Genomic DNA, 25,698 nt, shown 5'->3' on the forward strand with positions numbered 1-25,698 from the left:
GCATGAGATATTTTGTTAACAGACAGACAAACAAATACACAAAGCCTATGGCATAGGGATGTAACCTTTTAGTTGTAAAGTAAATTTAATAATTTACAGTGAGTTAAAGAGTTTACTGTATTTTTTTTTTTAACTGAAAGAGTTGTGCTTGATAAGGAATACCTACACGTAAAGTGCTTGTAGATTTATATTTTTTAACACTTAGTGACTATCCCTCCCGTGTCGCCTAAAGTTGCGGACAATGAGAAAAATCTGAGGAAAAACAAACCCGGAGTAAACGAAAGCATGAACATCTGTGCATGCGCGCGCGTGTCTGTGTAATGAGGGATCCCCTCCTCCTCCTCCTCCCCTCCTCTCTGCCTCTCCTCCCTCCCTCCTCCATACAGCGGAGGGTAAGCGCTGCAGCGGCCACAGAGAGCAGCGCGGATCCCGGTGTGCGCTCATATCCGGAGGGGGGTTCACTTTGAATAATTCCAACTTGGACTCTAAGCGTAGTGGATCTCTCCTCATTTAGACACACAGCAGAGGTGTTTCCACGCACTCAGCTGGGATTTCTGATTCCCTGCTCACAGGTAAGGTTATTTTAAACAAGTTTCTTTACTCCACTTCGTGGATATCCATCCACGCTTCCTCTGACTCCGCTCCTCTGGGGGGTCTGCAGTCTGTGGATTATGAAGAGTGGTGGCACGGGTGGAACCACACATAGATGAAATAAGCAAGTGGCACACACTATTTCTCCAGGTGTCACGCTGTGTTTGCTGTGTCTCTGCGCACATGGTCTCTCTCTGTTCGTGATTGGAGTTGGAAGTTTTGGTGCTCAGCTGCATGTGATCCTCCTGAATGACTGCCTGACTTAGTGGCTGCTTTTATTGCAGGATTTTTTCCATTGGATGAATAGACAAAATTGATCCTCTGCTGTCAGGTGAAATCGCAGATTATAGGACACCAGATCTGTGTAAAAACACGCCAGCCTCCCCAGTCGCGTCTTTACGCACAACCAGTTCAGTCCCAGAAAGTTCAGAGTAGACTTCACCGCGTCTGGGGGCTCAGATCAGAAAGTCTTCCTCCCTTCGGGAGATTCTACTAAAAACTAACAGCGGAAGACATTTTTTTGCATCTTGAAAATTCACATAATAAACCGTGGCATTTTATTAAAACACAAAACAAGTGTTATTTTTCTACTAAACTTAACCAAAATGCACGCACACTAACATTTCAACCTTTAATGTTTTTACTTAGAAAACCTGTGGTTCCTGTTGAAATGAAGGATTCTATCAGGATTTGACCTGGAGATAAAGACCAATGTAAATCTATTATCTCAACCAAACTGTCCAGGTTGTGATTTATTGTTCAGAAAGTAAACTCGTCAGTTTTGCTAAAAAGCAAGAAACAAAAATATTCTAGAAGCTCTCTAGTTCATCTCGTGTAACTTTTACCTCTTGAATAGTTTTCCTACAGCCCCACAGAGGAAGAGGAAGCTTTCGGGGTTACAACTTTAAGTAAAATCTCAGCACTCTCAGCTGTGTCCAAATCTGTACTCCATGCAAAAGCACTGTGGCACTCTGCTGCAGCCTCTGGTGGCTGGTGATAAACCCTCTGAATGCCGGAGCTGCTGCTTATAGGGGGGAGGCTTGGTGACCATTCTGATTAGGGGATAATAAACCCATTTATAGAAGGCTTTCAGGTGATGCAACTCACAGAAGAAGCCAAAAAGGCAGAGGGCTTGTATCTAAGCTCTTATTTCTGAGTTCTAGCAAATATAATCACAAACTGCAATGAAGAAGCTGGGACTTTTCTCCCAGTAAATTGATAATGTTTGCAGAGAATAAAAGCACCATTCGGGGAGTTTCTAAATGAGAAAAATGAAGTATCTTAATGCCCACAAAGAAGGTTTTCTGACAGGGTAATAATTTGAGAGTTTTACAGTTATTGAAGGTGAATCTATTCTGCTTCATTCTGGGTTGAATAATAAATAATACAGGCAGAGTTTGTATTGATGATTTTAATATTTTTTACTGTTGCAGCTCAGTTTTCAGACAATGTTAACCTTGTGCGACTTTTATCAGAAGAATGAAATCAGTACCAGACCAAAGATACATATTTTGAACAATTAATGTGTTAACGCTGCAGCCTTAAAGTCCTTCAGTTTCACTCACGCTGATCAGACCACTTTCACTGCAGTCAACAACTCATTTGGCCATTCTAGGAAATAAGTTTATTTTAAAATAATTCCTTTTTTAAAAAAGTTGCTCACTTAGCCATTGACGCACAACTTATTTTTTAAATGACTTTTGACATTTATGATCAGAGAGCAGTGATCTATGAGTAGTCTTTGTAACAGCGTCATGAACCTGATCCTTCATAAATAGTTAAATATTGATCTGCTCTGAGTTTGCCATCAGAACGTTAAATAATCAAAAATTCTTAATAAATCATTAATAAGCCGTAGCAGTGCGTTAGATAAAAAGGACAATACTAACTCGTGTTTTGCCAAATAGTGAGCCGGCATTTAGCTTCACTTGCCAAGCTCACATTTCAAGCGCTAAGAGCATTTACAGATACAATGCTTGTTTTGTTTTTAAATTTTTATTTATTTATTTATTTAAATTAGTTTTTTTTTTACTTTAAAAAGTAAGCTGAACATCTAGCAACAAATACATTTACTCAAACAGATAAAAGGACTTGATTCAGAAAAATTGTGAGCCCGATTTAATGTAGGAACAATGATTTATAACTGTTTAAATGCCTAAGAATGCTTTATAAAGTGTTCCCAAACTCATAAAAAAATGTATTTAAAGCATCATTTAAAGATATACTTATTCTAAAGTGGTGTCATTGTTAAAATCAAAGTGAACTATTTGATTCAAAACTTAAAAGCTGGCCATAAAGACAACTTACAGCAATTACATCCTGCTCAGCTTAACATGTATTCTCAGGTCCGACCTACAAAAAGCTGAACGAAATGTTGTGTGATCCACGTATCAGCCCACACCCAGCCAGTGTGGGTTTTTTTTACATAAAAGCAGTCCTGTCTGATACAAACGCAATTCTTATTTATTTATTTATAGTATTTTTTAGTATTTAGTAGTTATTTAGTTCCATGTCGACTATCTCAAAATGAAATGTTAGATTTAGTCAAATTAGTTAGTGAATTAGTTAGTTCAATAGTTCCACTAAACTTGTTTGTTCAAACATAAAGTAATAATAATTACTGAATGTATGTTCTCACCAGAAGTTCATTGCAATGGATTGAAAAGATGTTCAAGTAAGGAAAGCACCTTGAGAATCCGTTTTCATTCAGTAAACTAAATAGTACATTTTATTCAAAGAACGTAAGTTGGATTGAACTAGCAGTATTCACTTGCTCTATTATTTCATATTATATTGTCAATACAACAAAACCTACTTAGTTTTACTGTTAAAATTACCTGAAAACTTTAGAGTCCAGATAAATTATTTGTGTGATTCCAACAAACTAAGAAGTTACATTTAGGGATTGTTGGAGTTACACAAATATTTTATCTGGACTCTAAAGCTTTCAGGTAATTTTAACAGTAAAACTGTTGAAATTTTGTTGTATTAACAATATTTTTATAATTTTGACATTTTTCTGTGTTTGAAAATAAAAAATATAAAAATATTTCATAATGGACAAATAAATCAATATTCAATTAAACATTTGGTTTAACTGATTATATATATATGTATGCTGTGACCCCCTAACTGGCTCCAACAGATCCCAGGAACAACCTCAGAGATCTCTGTCCAGAAGAGCGCTCATGTGGAAAAAATAGGGCGAGTTTAATTTCACTTGTTCAATCATGAGTTTGTCTGATTTTTTCTAATAATTTCAAACAGCTTCTTTTCCCCAAAAGGTTGGCAGGTTTGGGATGGTGTTGGTCTTAATGACTAAATTAGTCTTTTTGTCTTTTCTGCTCTGACCACAGAGGAAAGAAATTAACTTGTCAATAATCTAACAAATAAACGCAGCTTAACGTAACTGAAACCTAAGTGCCACGGCTAAAACTTGAAAACATTATTTTTACCTTATTTTCTAGGCTTCTAGAGGCTCCAATATGCAAATAAATCGGGGGTTTCATTGATAAATACTTGTTGCTACTTGTGTATTTTGAAAAGGATGTTTACTTAAAGGGAATCCTGACATTAGTTCAGCAATGCTCCGAAGGAAAACAGCAGCTAAGCCTCACATCGTTAATATTAGTTAAACTGTAATTTAAAGGCTAAAATTAGAAAGGTTCACAATCACTCTCAGATGTAACTTAGAAACTCTAAAGAAAAATAAGTTCATTAATTAGAATATTTACTTCCTGCTGACTGTGTGTATGTTTGGATTGCAGGTGATATTGTGTCTATATACAGAAATTCAGGACGGGAGGTTCAGTAGTAGTAGACAGAAAAGAGGATGTGTTATGAGTTGGTACGATCTACTTTAAGGGGTCTAAAATCTAAAATATAAGGTTCTACCATGTCTAAATATAAGAAATAAAGTTTAGAATGTATGATAATGCATAATATGGAAATATAAATTTAAACTCTCAACCTGTTGGCTTTACCTTCTTTGGGAGGATCCAAGTCTTAATTAGGATGTCAAACCCTCTCTTTACCCTCAACAATTTGAATCATGCACCCAACTAACCTTATTACTTTTTATAAGGGTTTGGAAGCCCTTTATACAAAGATTGTAATGTAATCTTTAAAAACAAATTAGGAAAACAGACTCTGTTCAGTTTGTAAACCTTTATGGCGAAACCAAAACTTTTTGTGTTGTGCACTGGTGTAGGTTTTTACACACCCTACTATAAGATCAAGTTGTAACATATTAGTGAAACCGATCTCACCTTGCATTATTGGTTGGAATTATTTCAGATTTACAGCGCAAGAGAGCTAAATTGTTTCCAGAGAAGGGGGAAAAAATCAGGACAAATAAACAGCTAATAGGCAAATATGAATAGATGCAGCTTAGTCTAAAACATGGTTCACAAATCACACTTTAAGCACCCACCCATCAACAAATAAGTGATTTTATTTAGTTTTAAGGATATACAGGGGAGGTTTAAAAAACTGTCAAGGTACTAGTCATCAGGGGTGTGTTTCTGGTAAATTTACAGGTTCATGGAAAGAAAGGAAGAAAGATTTTGTGTGTGTGTGTGAGAGAGAGACAAAAAGAGAGAGAGAGAGAAGCATGGTTAGTATAACTCTCAGATATTAGGCCCTGTCATGTTTGGTAAATAGCCATTTATCACACATGCGTTTCTCAGCTATGGTACCCGCAAGATCCAATCCATTAGCCATACGCTGGATGTCCACTCAGTGTGCAATCGAGTGTGTGTGTGCACATGTATCATAATTTATTATCAGCTTAAGGAGTTGTGGCACAGAAGTGTGTGTGCACATTTGATAGAGAGGGGAGAAGTTGCACGAAGAGAGAGAGTTTGCTTTATATTTTGAACAACAATCCAATTTTATTTACATTATTGCGATCTGAGTGTGAAGTTCTACAGTCCACGGGACATGATACGCTTTTATGAATTCAGCCTGGTTTAATAGTTTATGTGTGTGTGTCTGTGTGTGTGTGCCTGTGTAACAAAGCAGAAGATTGATGGATGATAAGGTGAAGTGATAATGACTCTCCACAGACACACTATCCTTGAATTTCTCTGAGTTTTTCCCCCATTCTTCTCACTTTGATAAACCTAGTTTCCCCTGCACTTGACTTTTCACCTGCAAAGCAGGAGAAGCATTAGAATGATGTAAAGAGCAGGAGGTTCACAGTATTCAGTTCCACAGATTGTAAATGGAAGGTGGACAGAGCCTCCGGGTCTAAAAAGCGAAGCCTTATGTGCCTGAAACCTTAAGTGTACAGGGCAACCCTTCTATGTTCATGAAAGCGTAAACTTACCTTCAGTTAACCAAAATAGTGCCAATTAAAATGTTGAAATCAAAGCCTTAAAACTGTAGTTCACTGATAGGCAGATAATGTCATGGTAGCTTACATTTATTTTTAAAATAAAGTCTGTTTCAAAGACATAATAGCTGGTCAAACAGGTGTACAATGGGAGGTAGAAGTCTTAAAAAAAGCTGTTTAAATTTCTACATTACTTCTGAAAATTACTGGGTGATTTGTCAGTCAAAGAGTCAATGTTAAAGGGGTAGTCTGGTCATTTTTGAAGTGATGTCAGTTATCAGTAGTTAGTATTTTATGAACTGTGACACAGAACAGTTACAAAACAAATGAAAATGAAAAACACACGAAGAACCTTTACACTTTCACATGAAGCCGTTTGTTTAATGTGTTACTGTTTTCTTACCCGGACAGAGTATGGATGTCTCCTGAGGTTGTTGAATGTATCCGTCTGCCTGATCACGATTCTGGTCAGTCCAAAAGTTCACTCTACTCCCTGCAGACTGATACATTTTATAGCCAACTTTGATAACTATCTGACATAACATAATTTCAAAAATGAACTGACTATTCCTTTCTAACTACAGAATTGTCCAGTGTTGAAGTCATGTCATCAACCAAACTGCCCTAAGGAAGGGTTGAGGTATCCTGTAACAGAACTAGTTTACAGTCAAACCCAAAGGTAGAAAACAACATTGAGCATCCATTAAAAAACAGCTTAAATGACTGAGCGGGCCTCACATGTAAAGAATTCATTTTTTTCATGTCACTTTGTCATAGTGTCATGGTAGGTAAAGAGATTGTCTTTCGATTGGAGGACTGAGGGTTCATCCCCCAGCCCCTACACTGTGCTGAAGTGTCCTTGAGCAAGACATAAGATACAAGATGTTGTATCTTCTACCTGCTCCTTTTTGAACAGGTAATGTAAGATTGCATGTCAATTGGGCAAGACAATCTGTTTTAATTTTTTTTTTTTTTTTCCTTGCTTATATTTATTTTGTCTGTTCGAAATAAAGAGATAGACAGAAAGAAAGAAAGACACTGTACTTCCTACTGCCTCTGACATGCTTTCTGGCCTATGACTATGAATATAATTTCAAATTTGCAATATATAGTTTATTTCTAACTAAAACATAATAATGAAATCAAAACAGAAATGTAAAAAATGCCAATAAAAAGAAAAATACTCTGAGCAGCAAAGTTTAGGATAAATGTGTAAGACAGACTGAGATTAGGTGAAAAGTGATGCCGCAGCTTTGGAATGCCTACCATTTTCACAAATCATCCTATTATGAGCAAAATGAAGTTTATAATATTTAAATACCAATTTAAATACCCATATTAGAAAAAAAACTCAATAAGGAACAATATAAGCAGCACCTGAGACAGAAGCTACATTTTTCTCTTGCTTTATCTTTTTACTTTTCCTTCACACTCACAGATTTGTCCTTATTGATAACTCTGTTTTTAAGATATAGTTAAACTTTGTTCAAGTTTTACATTGTTTCATTTTTTATTACTAAATCTGAAGAGAGAGAATGTCAAACATATAATAGAAAACACTGTATAAGTGTGTGTGTGTGTGTGTGTGTGTGTGTGTGTGTGTGTGTGTGTGTGTGTGTGTGTGTGTGTGTGTGTGTGTGTGTGTGTTTGTGTGTGTGTGTGTGAATGGGTGAATGAGAACTATTATAACATGCTTCGCAGAACCGGGGTGAATTTAAAAAGGTGTTATGTAAGTGCAGACTGCTATTAATTTGTATTTTATTCTGCTTTTATTTGATACTTTTATTTAATCGTTAAATGAACTATATTAACAATAATTTTATATCTAAATTTTCTTGTATTTCTGAGATGTGTTTCTCGAGCATGAGACCCCATGTCTTAATTCAATTACTTGTATAAATAAAAGTAAATAAAATAAAATATTAGAAGCTTAAAGTTTTCGTCACAGCTGCCCACCTTGCCACATGTCACTCCTCCGTTCTTTTACCTGCTTCTTAGAGAATTAAAGCCCCTGAGGCTAAAATAATATTTTAGAAAGGTGTAGACATGACAGTATTTAAATAAAAGGACAACAGAACATATCTCGGCAGTCTTTACGGCAGGCATTTTAATTACTGCGCTTGGTTTATTCAGGTAAAAATTAAACAAAATGATATGAGAAGAGTTTTTATGGCAGCTGGACAGTTGCAGTATGTTGTGGTTGTCACAGCCCTCTCCACCCATTTTCAGATTCAGACTTCTTACAAAATAGCACCAGAATCTGCCATTCCTCCTTACTGTTCTCTGTATCACGTTTCAGCGTAGCTCTTCGCTCTAAACTGCTGAGATTTATCACGATTTTCCACTGTACAAGTTGTTGCTAGCAGAAAAAATTCTGATCTCATTGTGTTTGTTCCCTCCCTGAACATCTAACCACAAATATAGTAAAAATTTGAAAACTTTGTCTAAATTGACCAAGTTACTGTGTAGCCATTTTAGTGTTAGCTGAGGTCAACTAGCTGTGGTGGCCATCTTGAACTGGGTTGACTCCATAAGTTAATCAGTTGTAAAAGGACAGCAGCAACAAGCTCCCGTTGGCTCACGTGCGCCCCCTTCAGTGCGGCAGAGTACTGCCTGCCTCACCCTTCGCCTTTTCACCGCGGTTTTATGTCCCCTCAGCAAAACTAAATATGTCACTAACAAACATTAAACGTAAATGGTTAAAGACATTAGCCAGACTGTGGAAAATCAGACTATATAAACCATTATATTGGCGACATGCAGGATACAGCAACAGACACGGGACAATTGCAGTTTGTGATGGATTGCGCATTCAGAGGTGAGGTGAGGCTTGTTGCTGCCGCATCTCGCGTTTCACCCTTGTATTTGAACAGGAAATATGCAATTTCAGCGATTTTGACTATAAAAATGTTTGAAATTAGTCATACATAAAGATCAGTGGACAAATATTAATATTCATTTTATGTTATCATTTTTATTTTTTCTCGTCATGATGACAGGGGATGCACACGTCCCTGCTTTTTATGTATCGTTACTGTTTTCTGTAATGTTTATTGAATCAACTGTGAAGTAATAGTACAACTGCTTTATAGCATTTTATAACACATTTTATTTACCGTATTTTCTGCACTATAGGGCGCACTGGCTTACAAGACGCACTGTCAATGAATGGTCCATTTTCAAACTTTTGTCATATATGGCGCAATGGACTATAAGGCGCATTAAGCAAAACAAAACAGCCCCGTCTTTTTGGAGAATACTGCACCGACGTAAGCGTAAAATATAAACGCCTACATCGCTCGCTCAGATCTGCGCACCGTGCACAGAGCCCTGCGCGACACAAAGTGTGACTATAACTGAGCCTTAATGCTTCAAGCCGTGCGGCTTTGTAGTTTAGTACTAAAATATTACGACTTCTTACATATATATGGTGCACTATTGTTTTTTGAGAAAATTGAAGGCCTTTAAGTGCACCTTATAGTCCGGAATTAGTGGAAAAAATTATGTATTTAGGTGGAAACTGTGTTAAAAAGTTTCTGATGCAGTGCAATATAATGACAATAGAAGAGTTGAAATATTTATGCAGCGGTTTATGTTTACTCTGAAGGATTTAATATTTTTGGCATATTTCAAATGTTCCAGATTTTAATATAATTATAACACAGGACAATGTGAAAGGATTTTTTTTGTTTTGGAAAGGTAGAAAAACTGCATTAAATTTACTAATAAATTACTGCTGTTATTATTTTCCCCCTAATGTAATGTGACAAAAACACTTATAAACTGTATAAACTCAACCATCTAATGACATCAGGCATCATATTCTGATTTCACTCTATGGTTGAGTTTCTACAGTACCAGTAATCTAAAAAGCTAAAGATAAACAAATCAGGCAACAAGTCAAATGATGAATTTTAACTCCCAGTCTGAGAACCAACAGCAAGTGTTGCACTGCAGGTCACATCTGAACACTTGTAATGGGCTGTATAACTTTACATAGTGTTTTTGCATAGCTCTTTATTTTGAAATAGTAACTATAAAAATAGGTTTTGTGAATGATATTTCTTGAAAACAGCAGAACATGCGACATAATTGATGGGCCTCCGTTGAGCTGTTGTTTTCAAATTCCATTGAGCCTAAAATTACTACAATATCAATGATAGCAATATTACTAAATTTCAAATAATTTAGTACAGTTTATGTCAGCAGCAGGTAGAGTTGTGCCATTCAGTACAATTTGATCTAAACTTCATTTATGAGACACTACTTTTGCTAAAAGATAAGCAATTACAATCTATTACAGAATATATTATTTATAATAAAATATTTATATAAAATATTCCATAGAAACAGTCAAACTTTAGTTTCAAATATCATATAGATACTGGACACCCACTACTTTCCACCTGAAGAGACAATCTTCTGAGCAGAACATAGCAAACTAATATCTGTCCTTGGACAGTGCTGTCGTAAAAGCTAAATGAATCTTGCAAAAGAGCTGGAATCACAGAGTAAAAAGATAGAAATTTTTTTTTTTTTTTCAGGAGCAGTGATGCTTGGAGGAATAAAGTGACACAAAGTGCCATTACATGTTACACCACTAAGCATATGTACACATATATGCCAGCTTCCTCCTGCATCCAGCGGCTCTCTCGTCCCATCATGACGCACCACAGATGGAGAGACTTTATGGGTGTAAATCTTCATTTTCATTTTGATCAGTGCTTATTAACTGTTAATTTTACATTGATATTTTGTTGAAAACAATGACACAATGGGCGGTTAAGGTTTCTAATTGAATTAATAGGAACTGTGATGACTTTTCCTCCTCTCCTCCTCCGTATGTTCTTGTTCTGCAACGCACTGCAGTTTGTCAAGGAAATAAGTTGTTTAAAGATATTTTCCTTGCAAGTTCCAGCCTTTAAAAATAGCGCTTGTTGGCACAATATAGACATGTTAGGAGGACCGTTCTCTGCAAGATAAATTATTCTGTAGCTTTTAGTTTCAGCTCAGAGCTGGCTTCTCAGATCTGGTTTATTTCTTGTCTAAGTTTTGAATGACTTCTTATTTTAGATAGATTTTTAGATAGATTTTTAGATAGATTTTTAGATAGATAGATAGATAGATAGATAGATAGATAGATAGATAGATAGATAGATAGATAGATAGATAGATAGATAGATAGATAGATAGACAGACAGATAGACAGACAGACAGACAGACAGACAGACAGACAGACAGACAGACAGACAGATCTCACCCTATTTTACCACATGGACAGTTGTACTTTACTTTAAGCTCAGGTTCTCTAACAGAGGCCAGGAAGCTTGAAGGTTTTGCACAGTATCTTAGCTGTTCCTAAGGCTGCGCTCTTCTGGACAGAGATCTTTGAGGTTGTTCCTGGGATCTGTTGGAGCCACTCTTTCAGTTTGGGGGTCACAGCATAGAGAGCTCCAATGACCACTAATACTACTGTGGCCTTGACTTTCCACAACTTGTCCATTTCCTCTTCCAGACCTTGGTATTTCTCCAGCTTCTTGTGCTCCTTCTTCCTTCTGTTACAGTCACTAGGGACTGTTACAAGTATCACCACAGCTCTCTTCTGTGGTTTCATTTTTGGTGGAGTCTCCCACTGTTCATCAGCGTTCATGATGGAGTTATACAATGGCAAAACTCCTCAATGATCCTGATTTTAGTATGCCAGTCTTCACACCACTAAGCACACACCTGCATCTTATAAAGCATATCAAAGAGAAACCGCAACCACCAAACACATACCAGGTGGTGCATTCACTACTTCTGGACACTAAAACAATAAAACTGCCAACCAGTCCAAAATAAAATAGAAGAATTGTATGTGTGTATGTGTGTGTGTGTGTGTGTGTGTGTGTGTGTGTGTGTCTGGTGGGGGGAGTTGTATGTGTGTTTCAATTTTATTTGTTCATCCGTAATATTATTAGTTTTACATCAATTTGGACAGGCACATACAAAGTTAAGGTGATTGTCTCACCTCCTCATCCCCAGCTGATGCTCAGCTTTTTGTTCACTGTCTCCAGGGATTTGTCCTCAATTGTGAGTCACCCAAGGGATGCTGTCCCCCTAAGGGATGACTAGAGCTAATCAATTGAGCAGCTTTAGATGGCAAACAGAGCCAAACACAGTGGGTGGAAATGTGGCAAAACAGACGTTATTTTGTCATTTCTGCTATTGTGAAAGTGGATTCAATTTCTCTCTTGTGAGTTACAGCCCTGCTTTGTCTCCTTTCTATTTTATTGACAGGTGACCTGTAACTGTTTGCAAAAAGGGAGGAGAAAGAACCAACAGACAGAGACCAGAGAGAAAGTGGATGTGGAAAAAGCAGGATTTCTCATTCAGAAATGGAGGTGTTTTGCCCTACAAGCTTTTGATTTCAATAGAATAAAAGAAGACATTTTTTGACGAGAGTATACAGGATTTTGACATTACAGCTATATGTTGCCCTGTAATGAGAATTCTCACGTTTGTCTCTGAAAACAGAAATAAATACTATTTTAGCATATTTCTTCCTAAACCCTTCTGTTATATAGTACCCCCTTTGCTATGGAGAAGACATATTCATTAACCGCCCATTATGATGAGTTCCAGGAAGTGAAATATGGCGGTCGCTACAGTAGTGATATCCTCAGCAATGGGATGACCCTTCACTTAGGGGGCAGCCTAGATCGTCACATGGGACGAGGAAGGGGAGGGACCTGGTCAAATAGTCGAAACAGAGATCTTAGCAGCAACAGCAGCAGTGGCGGCCTTCCTCGGTGGAGCAGGAGGGAGATCTGCCTGCTCTCAGCTTTAGTTTTTGCTGCAGGCATGTGTGTCATCCTGGGAAGCATGTTGGCACTCAAGTACATTTCTCTGGATGCTCAGCAGGACCCGCAGTGCAGACAGGACTGCCAACACAAACGCTCCCTTCTGCGGGCAGCTCGCTTTGTTCAGGCCAATATTGACCCAAGCATCCAGCCCTGCCAGGACTTCTACTCCTTCGCCTGTGGTGGCTGGTTGAGGCGTCACGGCATCCCTGAGGACAAGCTCAGCTATGGCATCATCACAGCTATAGGAGAACACAATGAGGAAAAACTACAGCGCCTCCTACAGGAGCCAATTCGTAGGCATGGGCCCAACTCGGCAGAGCGCAAAGTCAAGGAGTTCTATCGATCCTGTGTCAACATCCAGGAGATTGACAAACTGGGGTCGAACCCCATGACCGAGGTGCTAGACAGTTGTGGAGGATGGGACCTGGTGGGAGCTCCTTCTGGTGCTGCTGGGTGGGAGAAGGAGGGTGCCCCACATAGGCCTGACTTCAACGAGCTGCTTTACAGGACACAAGGGGTGTACAGCACGGCTGTCTTCTTCTCACTCACTGTCAATGTGGATGATAAAAACTCCTCAAGGAACGCCATCAGGGTGAGATCAGAAAGCCAAGCATCTATTTGTAAAAGCATAATGTACAGAATATTCTGTTTCTGACAGGAGGGTTAAAATAATTTGTGTTTTTAATTAGTTTTGTAAATCAAAGACAAAATGTATATATTTTTTGCATACTCTAATGATGTGACCAAAAAGCTATAGATATGCAACAAGTTACAGGTTTGCAAGTTTGAGCTAAACCAGAAAATACTTATGCTCTCAAACGTGGTACACAACCATAAACCTGATCATTTGTAGCATTAGTGATACTTTTACTAGTGCCTGATCAGTTTCTGATATTGACTTGTGTTTGTTTTATGACAAAGCAACATTTAGACGTTTGGCTACATGCAAAGTCTAACCCTCGCATCCACTTTTACTAAAACTAATAGTCAGCAAATCAGGACCATTTTTATTTTTCAACCCAATGAAAAACGTAAAGGCTCAAAACTAAAATCAAAACCTTTTTGTAAGCACGTTTTTCACAAGAGACTAACATTCTGTATGTTGGCTAATATGTGTGATTAATTATTGTTCGACCCTGGGTACGGATTATTTATTAAATGTTATAAATTATTCAGATATTAGGCATGCAGTGTTATTAACCGTCTATGTGTGTACATCTGTTGAGTGCTTAGCTACACATAAAGGACAAGAGACTGGAAAAACAAAATGTAATTACTGTCTGGGCTTTTGTTTCTGTGTGTGTGTGCCTTTTTATGTAGATTGATCAGGAGGGGCTCACGCTGCCAGAGAGAAGTCTCTACCTGGGACAGGATGAGGACAGTGTGAAGGTGAACAAGCTTCAGTCTATCAGTTTTTTCTCATCATTCTACAGAATCTCTTATCCTCTTATTTCTTCTTCTTTTCTTATCATTTCATTCATTCATCTCATCTAATGTTTTTCCTTCTTTCACTACCTCTTTGACATCATGCAAGTTCTTTCATCATTTATTTTTCTCTTCCTCTGTCCTCCATACCTTCTTCTATTTCTGTCTTTTGTTGCCTCACTCACTTTTTTTGCTTCCTCAGGGCTAAAAATTAAAGGCTCTCAAGAGCCACTTGCAGTTTTTTTCTGGTGTTGGGTGACCTACAGCTTGGCTAGCACCTATGATGATACAAAGATAAACAAAAAAGTATTGATTTAATAACTAGGCCATACATACATCTCGATCAGTTCATTCTTTTCCTCACCTTTTGTTTCTCCCACTGCTGCTGTGCCATAGAGCACGAACGTCACGTGACTCAGCGCTAACATGACTAAACATTGAGGCACTGAGATAAACAGTAGCCGAGATGAAGAATGATTATAAACACAGAAAAAATAAATACGAGAGTAGAAAACAGAAACAACACACCTTGTTTTTGCCCAAAAAAGACATCACATTTCCCGTGTGGAACGTTTTCTGATGACAATTCACAATCAGTCATTATGTGTTAGCAGTGTGTTGGCGTCATCACAGCTAGCAGCATAGTGAGGTAACACGTGTTTATAAAGCAGCTCCATCTGAAGTTTAATTAGGAGCATTGCAGTGACACAGAGTTAGGCTCCTATCGCTCAGAAGTACCATCATGAATTAAGATGATCATTCAGTCTAATTGAAGAAATACAAGTAACCATATTTAACTGTCTGTTGTGGTCAAAAACCTGTTGCATCTATGCATCTATGGGGGGAAATACGGAGGCGAACCCAGAACGCAGACCAGGGGTGGAAATTAGCACCCGCCACCGGCCAAATGCGAGTAAATATTTGAAGTGGCGGGTGAATTTGATCAACACACATGCCACTGTGGCGGGTTGGCAATTTGAACAGAAAAAGTTTTATTTGTCCTCCTGACATATAGGGGGCAGTAATGTGCTCGAGTTGCTGCTAAATGCAAGAAGGAGAAAAGTTTAGCAGACACTCTTTACCAGTTGGTGGCGGTATTGATTCATTCTTCAATCAAGAAGAAGAAGAAACACTTTGAGGAGTAGCATTAGCAATGTGGCGGAACATTTCGGGAGTTAAGCGGGTGGCAGACAACAAAAATGTTTTTCAAGAGTAGTCGAGGGAAGAACCGAAAGTTGAACAACGTTTTTTTTAACTAAATCAATGACGTCATGACGTTGGTCAGTGTGCGTTCACGCCTACGGCCGGTGTTCTGACGATGTGTGCTTCCTCGTCAGATTTTCCTACCGTAGCACGGCTAAACAGCTATCTAACGGTCGGTGCTACCCGTCAAAAACTGCTACCGTCATGTTTACAAACCGAAAACTACAGCGGTTCGTGTTAATGTTAAATATCATCGGATACTGAAGTGGAAGCTTAGGAGTTATGCTTAGCATAGCATTGGAACAATTTATAACCCCGACGAAAACCAAAAATCACTTCCTTCATCAGAATATCCTACCTGTTAAATATAAGCGGGTAGCACAAATAGTGTCTGAAAAACATTACAACTTACATACAAAAACTTACAAAAGCACAAAAAAATACTTCAAAAACACTCCACAGAAATAAATTTCACTTGTCTGAATTTTTTATGTACAGATATGCATCTTTTAATGGTTTAAAATAAAACAACTGCTTCCACCCACCTCCATCATCATCATCATATGAAATAACTTTTTGTCACAACAAAAAATAGTGGCCAGTAAAATATTTGAGTAATTTCCACCCCTAACGCAGACTCATCTTTAGAAACAAAAACTAATTTATTAAAATAAAACTCCAACAAAACAAAAGGCTGGCATGGCAGCAAAAAAGGAAATTAACAATAACAAAATATCCAAAACAAAGAAAGGCAAGGCGAGACAAGGCATGGCAGGGAACAAAGAGATGACAAGTATGACAAACTGGAACGAAATGACCCAGTGAGGAGTGATGAACAGAGACCGGTTTTAAAAGAGATGAAGATTGGCTGCAGCGGTGACACAACAACGAACAGGTGAGGTGGGCGTGGCAGGCATGAACCTGAAAACTACTGGGGAGGTGAAAGTGACAGGATTTGAACACAAATCCAAAAGACAAAGCAAAACAAGAACTACAATTCAACCTGGAGAGACTCACGACAAAGAGAAGCTGCAATTAAATGGTTTTATTTGACATGAATGACATAAGATATTTGGCGCTCGGACCTCGGTGGAAGATGCGAGTGTCGACAATAGCAATGCGCTTCGAGGAGAAGCTCAGGTCGAGCATTAGAGGCGTCTTCCCCGGGCCGGACACTGGTGGTGGAGGTCGAAGAGGGGAAGGAAGCTTGAGGGAGCTGGGAAACTGGAGGTGGAGAAGGGGTGGAGGTGGGCTGAAGATCGGCCGGCGAANGCTCGACGCAGCGATTAGATGCAGGTGAGGCTGAAGCAGGTCTTCCAGTCTGAATTTACGCCTAGGCTTCATAACACCAAACAAAACACCAAAACTATGACAGTAAGGGCTCCGGTATACTCCATAAGAAGTCAGAAGTCAATTTGTGGTCATGTTGTTGCAAGACATTCGTTTTCGCATAAATCTTTCATAGTCCACCAGACGCTCAGATCAGAACTCCCAGAAAGCTCCTCCCTCCCCATGCAGCGTTAAAACAGGTTTCTTCACCACCAGTTTCTCAATTCTCCTGTCCTTGTACAAAATTTTGCTTCCCTTACCACAACAAAACATATTTAACAAACCGACTGAGATAGTGACAGCCATGAAGAGCTGCCTGTGTCTCTGCAGTCTTTTTTAGGTTTATAAGTTTTGCTGGAACAGTTGTAAAGACGGCTGTATTTTCTAGCAGCCTCGGCCAGCTGCTTCTTAGTGGAGCAGTAGCAGTAAAGTGTCACCATTAAAACTTACCAGCTTTTCTGCATAAACACGCCCAACAACGTCTGACCAATCATACAATACTTGGCACAAACCCCTGTGAGAAAAAGTTCAGCCAGGGCCTTGTGTCGAAAAGCAGCGGACGAAACTGCTACGCAAACAAAATAACGCAATTTTTGTCCTGCAACCACGTGAATGAGAGTCAACTTTGTGACTTCTCATGGAGTATGCAAACAGCTTAAGTCTTCTCTGAAATCTCAGCTGTGATGGCAGGCTGCTGATCTTCACTTAATCTTCTTTGTTGGCTGAACGTTCAAAAAGCACATTTGCTGTTTACTACTGATTGTTTTTTTTCAATACATTTTAACTAATAAAATTTAAGAGTTCTAAGTTATTATATTTTGATATTTCTAACTTTTATTGTGTCATTTTTTGAATGCCCAGTCATATATTCTTTGCTACTTGAGTACGAGTACATGCTTGCCTATCAACCTCATTCCCAAGAGTAATAAGGAGGAAAATTAATTGCTTGGAAAAGACCGATTGTCAATTATGGGCTGCGATATATACTGTACATAAGGTGCTAAAACTAAAGTTACAATTTTGCCAAACTGATGGTCAAAACTAGGCACAGGAAACAGACATTTTTGTTTTATTTTATTTTATATGGGATTTGTGTGGAATACATACACTACTTAAAACAGTTGTCTTTGTTATTTTGGACAGTGAAATTCTTGTTGGGCCGCAAAATGTTCTAATTTACTGGCCTTGCAGGCATGACTGACTACAGAGTTAATTTCTACCCCAGCCTCCTCGCCCTTCTTTTTTTTTCTTCTCCCCCATTATTTCCCCTCAACCCTCTTACTTTTCTCCTTTGTCCATCTGGCTCGTTGCTCTATTAAATCAGTCCACCTGTTTTCATCTGTCACCCGCTGTGTTTTTGTTATATGTCCACTCTGCCACATGTCACCCCGTCACCAGTCATTACCAATGATTTTGCTGTTGTCACTATGTCACTATGCTTCCCAGATCCTGGCGGCATACAAGGCTCTGATGGAGCGCTTGCTGAGCATGCTGGGAGCTCACAACGCCACACAAAAGTCTAAAGAGATTATACAGCTGGAGACAAGGCTGGCCAATGTAAGCTGATGACAAATGCATGTGTGCACTTGAGTGACCATAATGTTGAATAAAACCTCATCTCTCTCCACAGATCACTATGTCAGAATATGATGACCAAAGAAAAGACATCAGCACCATGTATAATCGCATCGCCCTCAAGCAGCTGCAGCGTATTGCTCCTAGTGTAAGTGCAGCATGCTTCACACACACACGTACATCATTCACAGGAATGTGTGTGCTCATACATTTTGGATAGAAGCAGGTGTGATGGATTGAGATTTGAACTCCAAGTGAGCATTTTAAGGAGTGTGGTGAGTGTGTGTGTTTGGGAGGTGATGAAGCAACACACACAGGACTAAGCAACTCACAAAGGCTGTCTGCCCTGCAGGGGCAGACGAGCAGATTGAAAAACGAATGAAAGAAGTCGGTAGAGAGAAAAGTAGAAAATGAGGAGACAAGGGGAAAGGTGTAGAAAAAGAAGGAGAAAGGGGAGAGGAAGGAGGAAACGGCACTGGAGACAGAGTTAGAGAAGGAGGAACGAACAGCGACAAAGAATCCCTCAAGGAGCTTCCTGATCAATGGAGGGAGGGATGAAGGTTGACACAGAAGAAATGGAAACTACGCAAACGTAAAAAGTTAAATTTTAGGAAGAAACGAAATCTACACAGAAAGAGTTAACAAGCGTATGTAACATAGATTTGAGAAACTGCCAAATGTATGTAGCAGATTACATAATTCTGCTAAACAGCTACATAATGTTGCTGCAAATAACTTCAAGTTGAACTCTTAACTGTATGAAACAGTTGTGATCACATAACTCAGTAATGAGTGTTTAAAATAAATAACAAAAATAGTTACAAAAGTTAGTTATAAAAGTTCAACCATTAAATCAAAACACTTACAAACATAAGGTTTTCCAGCCCAGAATATCTGTAAAGTCAAGCTGTTTGTCAGTCTCAGCTGTTCTGCTAGACTTTTTATCACATCTTTAGCCAATTACTGTAGGACTGTCACATAATATCTGCAGTTCCCAGAAGAGATCTTATAAACTTAGGTATGATCACACAAAACAGTTGGAGGTAAGTCAGGTCTCTCTACATTTAGTTAAACTATCAGAGGATTGGTATCTCTGCACAGCTATGGTTAATGTTAAACTTCAACCAGTTATTCTGAAAGGTGTCATGAAGCCAGTCTCACAGATAACTATCTGCCTTCTCTAGTTCCCCTTTTCTGTCACTTGCTATTTATTTCACACCCTAGGTGTTCCTGTCTAGCCGTTGGTTTCTTCACTGGGTTTGAGACGAGTCTTCTACCTAGAGAAAGACCCCCCTTTGTAGCCAGACTTTGCCTTCCAGGAACGTTGGTGTGTGTTTCTTTTCCTGCCTCATCAGGGCAAACTAACTAACTTACAGTGAGAGGAATATATCCATGACCTCCTTCCAGTTATTTTCAGTGTTCTTAATGTGCTGATGAGAACTTGAAATGTTTCTTTCCAGCAATCTGGTTTTATTTTCCAATAATTTTCATCAAAGATTAGGCTCCCAACCTTAACGGTACATAAAACTTCTGAATTTTCATCTGTAAGAAAGGTAACACAAACACTTTCTGCTTGTTAACATTTTACTGCCCAGTATACTAATTATTGGTTGAGGTCTGTGTTTACACCATAATAATGATTTTACTTTCATAAAACCTACAAACAAGTAACATTTAAAAGAGAACAGAAATCAGATATCAAGATCTTGAAGATATTTTAGTGAAATACTTCTTTAAAACATTCCAGGGACCAGTTTCTCTTACCTATAACTTAAATGAGTAGTTTTAGCATTTAGTCGATAAATCCTGGGATGGGATGATTAAGCTGTGAAGCTGCTGTCTTGAGTTCATGACGTGCGCTGTACTATGGGTTCAGATTGCTGAATTACCAAGAATACTGTTCCTATCCCATTGTTTATTAGTTGAACTATAGAAGTCATAATTTTACCAACTCTTTAATTATAGAAATACTTTTCCGTGTTAAATTTTATGAAATTAAATACAAAAAATAAATATTTCAGAAATCATCACTTCAACAAATTCATTTACATTTAAACTCAGATGTTAAACTTTGTAAAAATACTCCGTTTTTACCCTGACGAAACAAGTGAAATTGTTTGTTTTGGAAAGCATTGTAGACTATTATTTAAATAACTGAACACTAAATATAGATTTTTATTGTATTGTAAGTAAGTCAGTTATCTGGTCGGAATTCTTAATGTTTGCTTCACTTACTGTTTTCGTTACTATTTTATTCCTTTTTCTTTAATATTTTATACTTCTTTCAGGTTTATAAATCAAATTTGCACTAAAATGGAAAGCAATATTTTCTTATAAACTTGGAATCTTTATTTCTTTAAAATTGCCAACAAAGGTATCTGAACACAAATGCATTTTATTGATGAAATTAAAAAATAAAATTGAAAATAATTTAGATGTTCGTTCATGAAATAAACATTCTGGTTAATATAGAAGTTCTGATTCTGTAATCTATGGAATATGAAAAAACCAAAAGCACCTGAGTGTTTTTCAGTTTTAAAAATTAGAGTAATCTTTGGAGGAAGTCTATGTTATAATTTCTTTAATTTAATGTTAGCTTCGAAACATGTCTTAATTCTTCTTTAAACAATCTTAGCTGATTATTAGCTTTATCTGAGCCAAAAGAATTCTCTGAACAGAATGTTTGAATTTAACAGAATTTAGAATCAACAGTTTCAGTTTCTTATCCACGCAAGAATTTGGAATACTTTAAACTATTTCGATAAATAGCTTACTTTGGAATTTGTCAATAGATGTGGTTAATTCTGCCAGATCGTTGTTTCAGTTTTCATGAAACATCAGATTGGAAGTAGATGTTATTTGTCCTTTTAATCAGTTAAAATAAAACAGCCAGACCCAACTTGGCTTCTCCTTATCTTCGTCATCACACAGAGTTAAAGGTGCCTCACTGGATCAGAACCTGTAGAGGGCCAGTCGTCATTTCATCACATTAAGGCCCAAAGCCAGTTGAGGGTCAGAGGTCAGCGTTCCATCCGAGGTCACCTGAGGAGGCTTAACTGATGCAGCAAAAGACAGCAACGCGCAACCTAGAATAATGCATTCTTCACCGAATGAAAGTTGTTCTTAAGAAATGTTTTCCTTTAACTTTGTCTGCTAGACTTTAAACACCAAACACTAATTTGCCGTCTCACACCAAGACTTTCTCCTCCATCAAACTCAGTTTGATAACAATGACAACATTCAGACCTTGCAGTGAGCCGAACCAATTTACCTCATTCTGTCCAAAGATTCTTTTACTCGTATCTCAGACTAATTTTGCTGCAAAACAAGAAAGACAAAGTTTCTAAACATTTAAATAATTTTTCATTTTCAGTAATCTCACACACTAACACTTTTCTCATGTTTCAACAGTTTTCAGAATTGAATAACCGGATCTTATTTTAGCAATGAAATCAGATTTCTCCTCACTAACCTTAGAAATATAAAAGGTTTAATAATTAGTTATAGGTATGCAAGTGTATTTATTTACTGAGGTCAGAATAAACTTTAGGCTTTATCTTTTTCCTTGAGACATTTTCATCACAAATCTATCTTATTATTTTATTTATTTGAGGTGTAAATCAATAAACATCACCATTCTAAACCTTTTTGAATAAGTTTGGCACTTGCAACATCTTGTTGTTTGACATCCCTAATCCTGTATAAATTGTACTTCTTAAAATTATTAGTGCTGTTATATTAATAATCAGTTCTAATGATGAACAACCAAAAACTCCTCATGAAACATTCTCATGCATTGAATAATCCCCCTGAGATCAAACTTTAATCATTTCATTTTTAGCTGTTTTAAATTGTTGTTAATTAATGATCTTACTCATCTTTTCTTTGCTCTGTTTTTCCTAGGCTCGCCCGTATTGGGCTGTTGGCTGCTGGAGTTTAAACCCTACTTGTTCTTTTGCTCTGTTCTCTTCTCCTCTCCTCTGTGCTGCATGTTGTGCAGCTCCTGACCTTTGCCCTTATGTGGCGTAGAGGGAGAGTCATAGAGACTGTGGAGTTTAATTATTGTTTATCTCTTACATAAACCTTTAAATCTTTTCATGACAGTCAAAAACAAGACACTCTCAACTTAACCCTATCTACTGAAATATACTATTTTACAATTATTATAGGTCTGCTGATCATAAAATCTTAGAAACAAAAACATTGTTCTCACATAATACACACACATCTTCCAAATTCCTGGAGTTTTTGAGGCCCACTTTCCTTTTCCAAAAACTCATAGTAATAATTCCCTTTCATAAGTTAGAAAACAATTTAGATCCACTGCTACAGATTTAAAGTAATCAATTGCAGAATCTTAAAGGCATCCTGCCAACCTGTTATAGTCCGGACTCCAGATTACTGAGAGATCAGGTTTCCTGTGGACTACTAAAGGCCTTGTGAAACTTACTCAGTGTTATTGTTGCACATTGATCCATTTGTACTTTTAATCGCCAATCTTCATCAACAAAATAATAATAGAAAAGGTGGACTGCACAAGGTCAGACAGATGTTAGTAAACCACATTTATGATGAATGGAATCAACATGCTGGCATTTGTTCTACTGTTTTCTATAGAAACCATGATTGTGTTTCACTGCATGGTTTTGTGTCAGTATGTTGTAGTGAAAAATATTATTAAAGGGTTGTAGGTCTATTTAGATCAACTTAACCTATTTTAGATATTTCTTTCTCAGTTCTCAGTTAACTATAAATTAGTTGTTTAGGTTATATTTTAGAGGCTACTAAACTGTGTCATTGTTTTTAAACTGCTTTTTACTGTTTTATATTTGTGTATATGTATTAATTAGTTTTATTTTGTAACCAGGTTGCTGTGTTTTACAGATTTCTGCCTAGGTCCCTCTTCTTGATCTTGATCTCAGTGGGGTTTACCTGGTTAAATTATATAAATATAAATATAAATATAAATATAAATATAAATATAAATATAAATATAAATATAAATATAAATATAAATATAATCTTTATAAATTTATCTTTTGATTCCCACATTACACCACCAGCAGAGTCTGGCCTCCTTTTTTCAGCATTTAACTGAAGGACTTACAAAAAGGACTCTGGTCCTACCGTGCACATTTTTTTCAGGTCCGACTATGTCAAAAAAAATAAATAAATACATTTAAAAAAATCTCTTTATACAGACATAATAAATTGGTGTGTATTGCACATTTCTGAACGGTTTGTGATTGGTCAGAAGTTTACATAACTATTGACGTCACTTACAGGAAACCAGCCAAGGGGCTGGGTCAGCTCATCACAAACAGAACACACTCCACCCAGAACAAACACCTTGTTTTCCAGGAACTGTCTTATCACTCACAAACACATTATTTTGAGAAGTTCTTGGCAAGAGCAACTTAACACTTTTAACACACGAACATAACTCTTGTCACCCTTCCTCTTCCATATTTGGTAAACTGCATTTCCCTCCACACTAGTGTCAAACTGCTTTGCACTTACTAACTTACAAAGGACACAGAAAAAAACTTTTTTAATTAAAATCCTTACACTGAGAGCAGTGTTCTCACATAATTTAATTAGATAATTTTTGGTAGTTTACAAATAATGTACCACTCAATGTCTCGCTATAGCCAGTTATTTTTTGACAGGGTAAACTAAACCAGTCATTCCTACTTGTTTTACAGCTTCACTGGAAACGTTTGCTGGACAGAATTTTCCATGACAACTTCTCTGAAGACGAAGAGATTGTGGTGCTTGCCACCGATTACATACAGAAAGTCTCCGACATCATCAAGACCACTTCAAAGAGGTAAAGAAAGAAAAGAACAGGCACTGGCATCAAGTGAGGGTTGGGGAGCAGTGAGAGAAAGATGAGGGCAAGGAAGTGGATGGAAAATCGATTAGACGTATGCATTTTTGAAGCTGTACTTTTTGAGCGTAAGCATTTTAGTTTGAGGTTGGTGTGTGTGTGTGATTATGTCATAGTGTGCATGTACAGTATACAGTATAGTGCTTTTGGTTTAGGGCAGTCACTAGAGTTTAAGCTACAGCACAATGTCACAATATGTATGGATTAGTTTTTGAGAGCTGCTTTGCACGTATTTGTGTATGCATGTTTGTGAGTTTGTGTGTGTGTTTGGTGAGTCACTGCTGGGTGAACTTCCAGTTCTCCTGCAGCTGATTATTATTGATCTGCACCCACACCTTTCTACCTCCTGCAGACTCAAACAGACGCTCGTGAACAGACACCCGCACATACACACGCTCTTTTTCTCCTTCTTCTTGACAGACTTCAGGGGAGGCATTGCTGTGCTGCTGCACATCAGGATTTATGTTACAGCCACTGACAGCTCACCAATAGTCTTTCTGCTCAACACAAATACACAGCAGCCTCAGCCCTCATGCATGGCTGACTGGCTGAATGACTGGCGGCTGGGATTCCTGCTCGTCATCTATGTCTGAGACAGGATACATATCAATGTAACAACATAACCTATTCAGACATTTTGGTAATTTCATGAATCACCAGTTCACAATGTTACTGCCTCATTCAGTGCTGGTAATTTCATCACCTCCTCTCACTGTTTCAAATGTAACCTCTTACATTGTTGCATCCTGCAATCTATGATTGATTTTGTGCCACGCTGAGGCCTGGTCACATATTGGGTACTTACACACAAAATATGGAATCAATTAACCAGAAGCATATCCACTTTAAGTCATGCTATAAAAATGGGAACTGACTAAAGTCTGAGTAAGATGGGGAATGACTGATGGTTTTTGTTTTGCAAAAGCCAAAGTAATCTACTAATGTAGTAATAGATTATGTTATAGAAGTAATCAATGTGAGCAGTTTTTATTGATCTGGTTAGGTTTGATGTAAGTTGTTATAGAAAAGAATTCCACAGTAACCCCTCTTTGTGTCATTCAGCCTGAGACTTGTCATGCTAGCTGGTAGGTTTCTTTGTTTATTTGCTTGTTTTTTCACTGATCAGTCAACCGCATATTTATTCACAAACAAATAACTTGACATACTTAGTCCTGAAAACTTTGTTTTCTATCTATCTATCTATCTATCTATCTATCTATCTATCTATCTATCTATCTATCTATCTATCTATCTATCTATCTATCTATCTATCTGTCTATGTCTGTAACATTTTGAAAAGTTTCATGCAGATTAGCATTGACTCCAACAATAATCAGCTTAGTTATTGCCTATTGCCAAAGCATGTTACCTAAACATTTTATTACTTTCAAAAAGGAATCATTGGATGCACATATTCTGGTAGCACCACCAGAATTTTGTTCTTTGTTTAAAATTTTCCCTGTAACTATTTGGAGTCAACTCTGTCTGTCTGTTAGTAAAATATC

At 37.5% G+C, this 25,698-nt stretch overlaps 1 protein-coding gene across 1 annotated transcript; it reads left to right on the forward strand.

Moving 5' to 3' along the window:
• The first annotated feature begins 398 nt into the window (after window positions 1-398).
• Window positions 399-25,440, forward strand: LOC108247933 (endothelin-converting enzyme-like 1). The gene is made up of 6 exons (XM_017436363.2): window positions 399-572; window positions 12,206-13,363; window positions 14,092-14,160; window positions 18,175-18,285; window positions 18,359-18,451; window positions 24,009-25,440. The coding sequence occupies exons 2-6, from the start codon at window positions 12,506-12,508 to the stop codon at window positions 24,135-24,137; spliced, it is 1,260 nt and encodes a 419-aa protein (XP_017291852.1). The 5' UTR covers window positions 399-572; window positions 12,206-12,505; the 3' UTR covers window positions 24,138-25,440.
• The last annotated feature ends 258 nt before the right edge of the window (window positions 25,441-25,698 follow it).

Source organism: Kryptolebias marmoratus, linkage group LG2 (assembly GCF_001649575.2).
Source record: "Kryptolebias marmoratus isolate JLee-2015 linkage group LG2, ASM164957v2, whole genome shotgun sequence".
Classification (NCBI taxonomy): Eukaryota; Metazoa; Chordata; class Actinopteri; order Cyprinodontiformes; family Rivulidae; genus Kryptolebias; species Kryptolebias marmoratus.

Coding starts and splice junctions, on each gene's coding strand:
- LOC108247933 (XM_017436363.2), top strand. CDS start 12,506: ATGGAGAAGACATATTCATTAACCGCCCATTATGATGAGTTCCAGGAA. Junction 13,364..14,091: donor CCTCAAGGAACGCCATCAGG/GTGAGATCAGAA, acceptor CTTTTTATGTAG/ATTGATCAGGAGGGGCTCAC. Junction 18,452..24,008: donor TGCAGCGTATTGCTCCTAGT/GTAAGTGCAGCA, acceptor CTTGTTTTACAG/CTTCACTGGAAACGTTTGCT.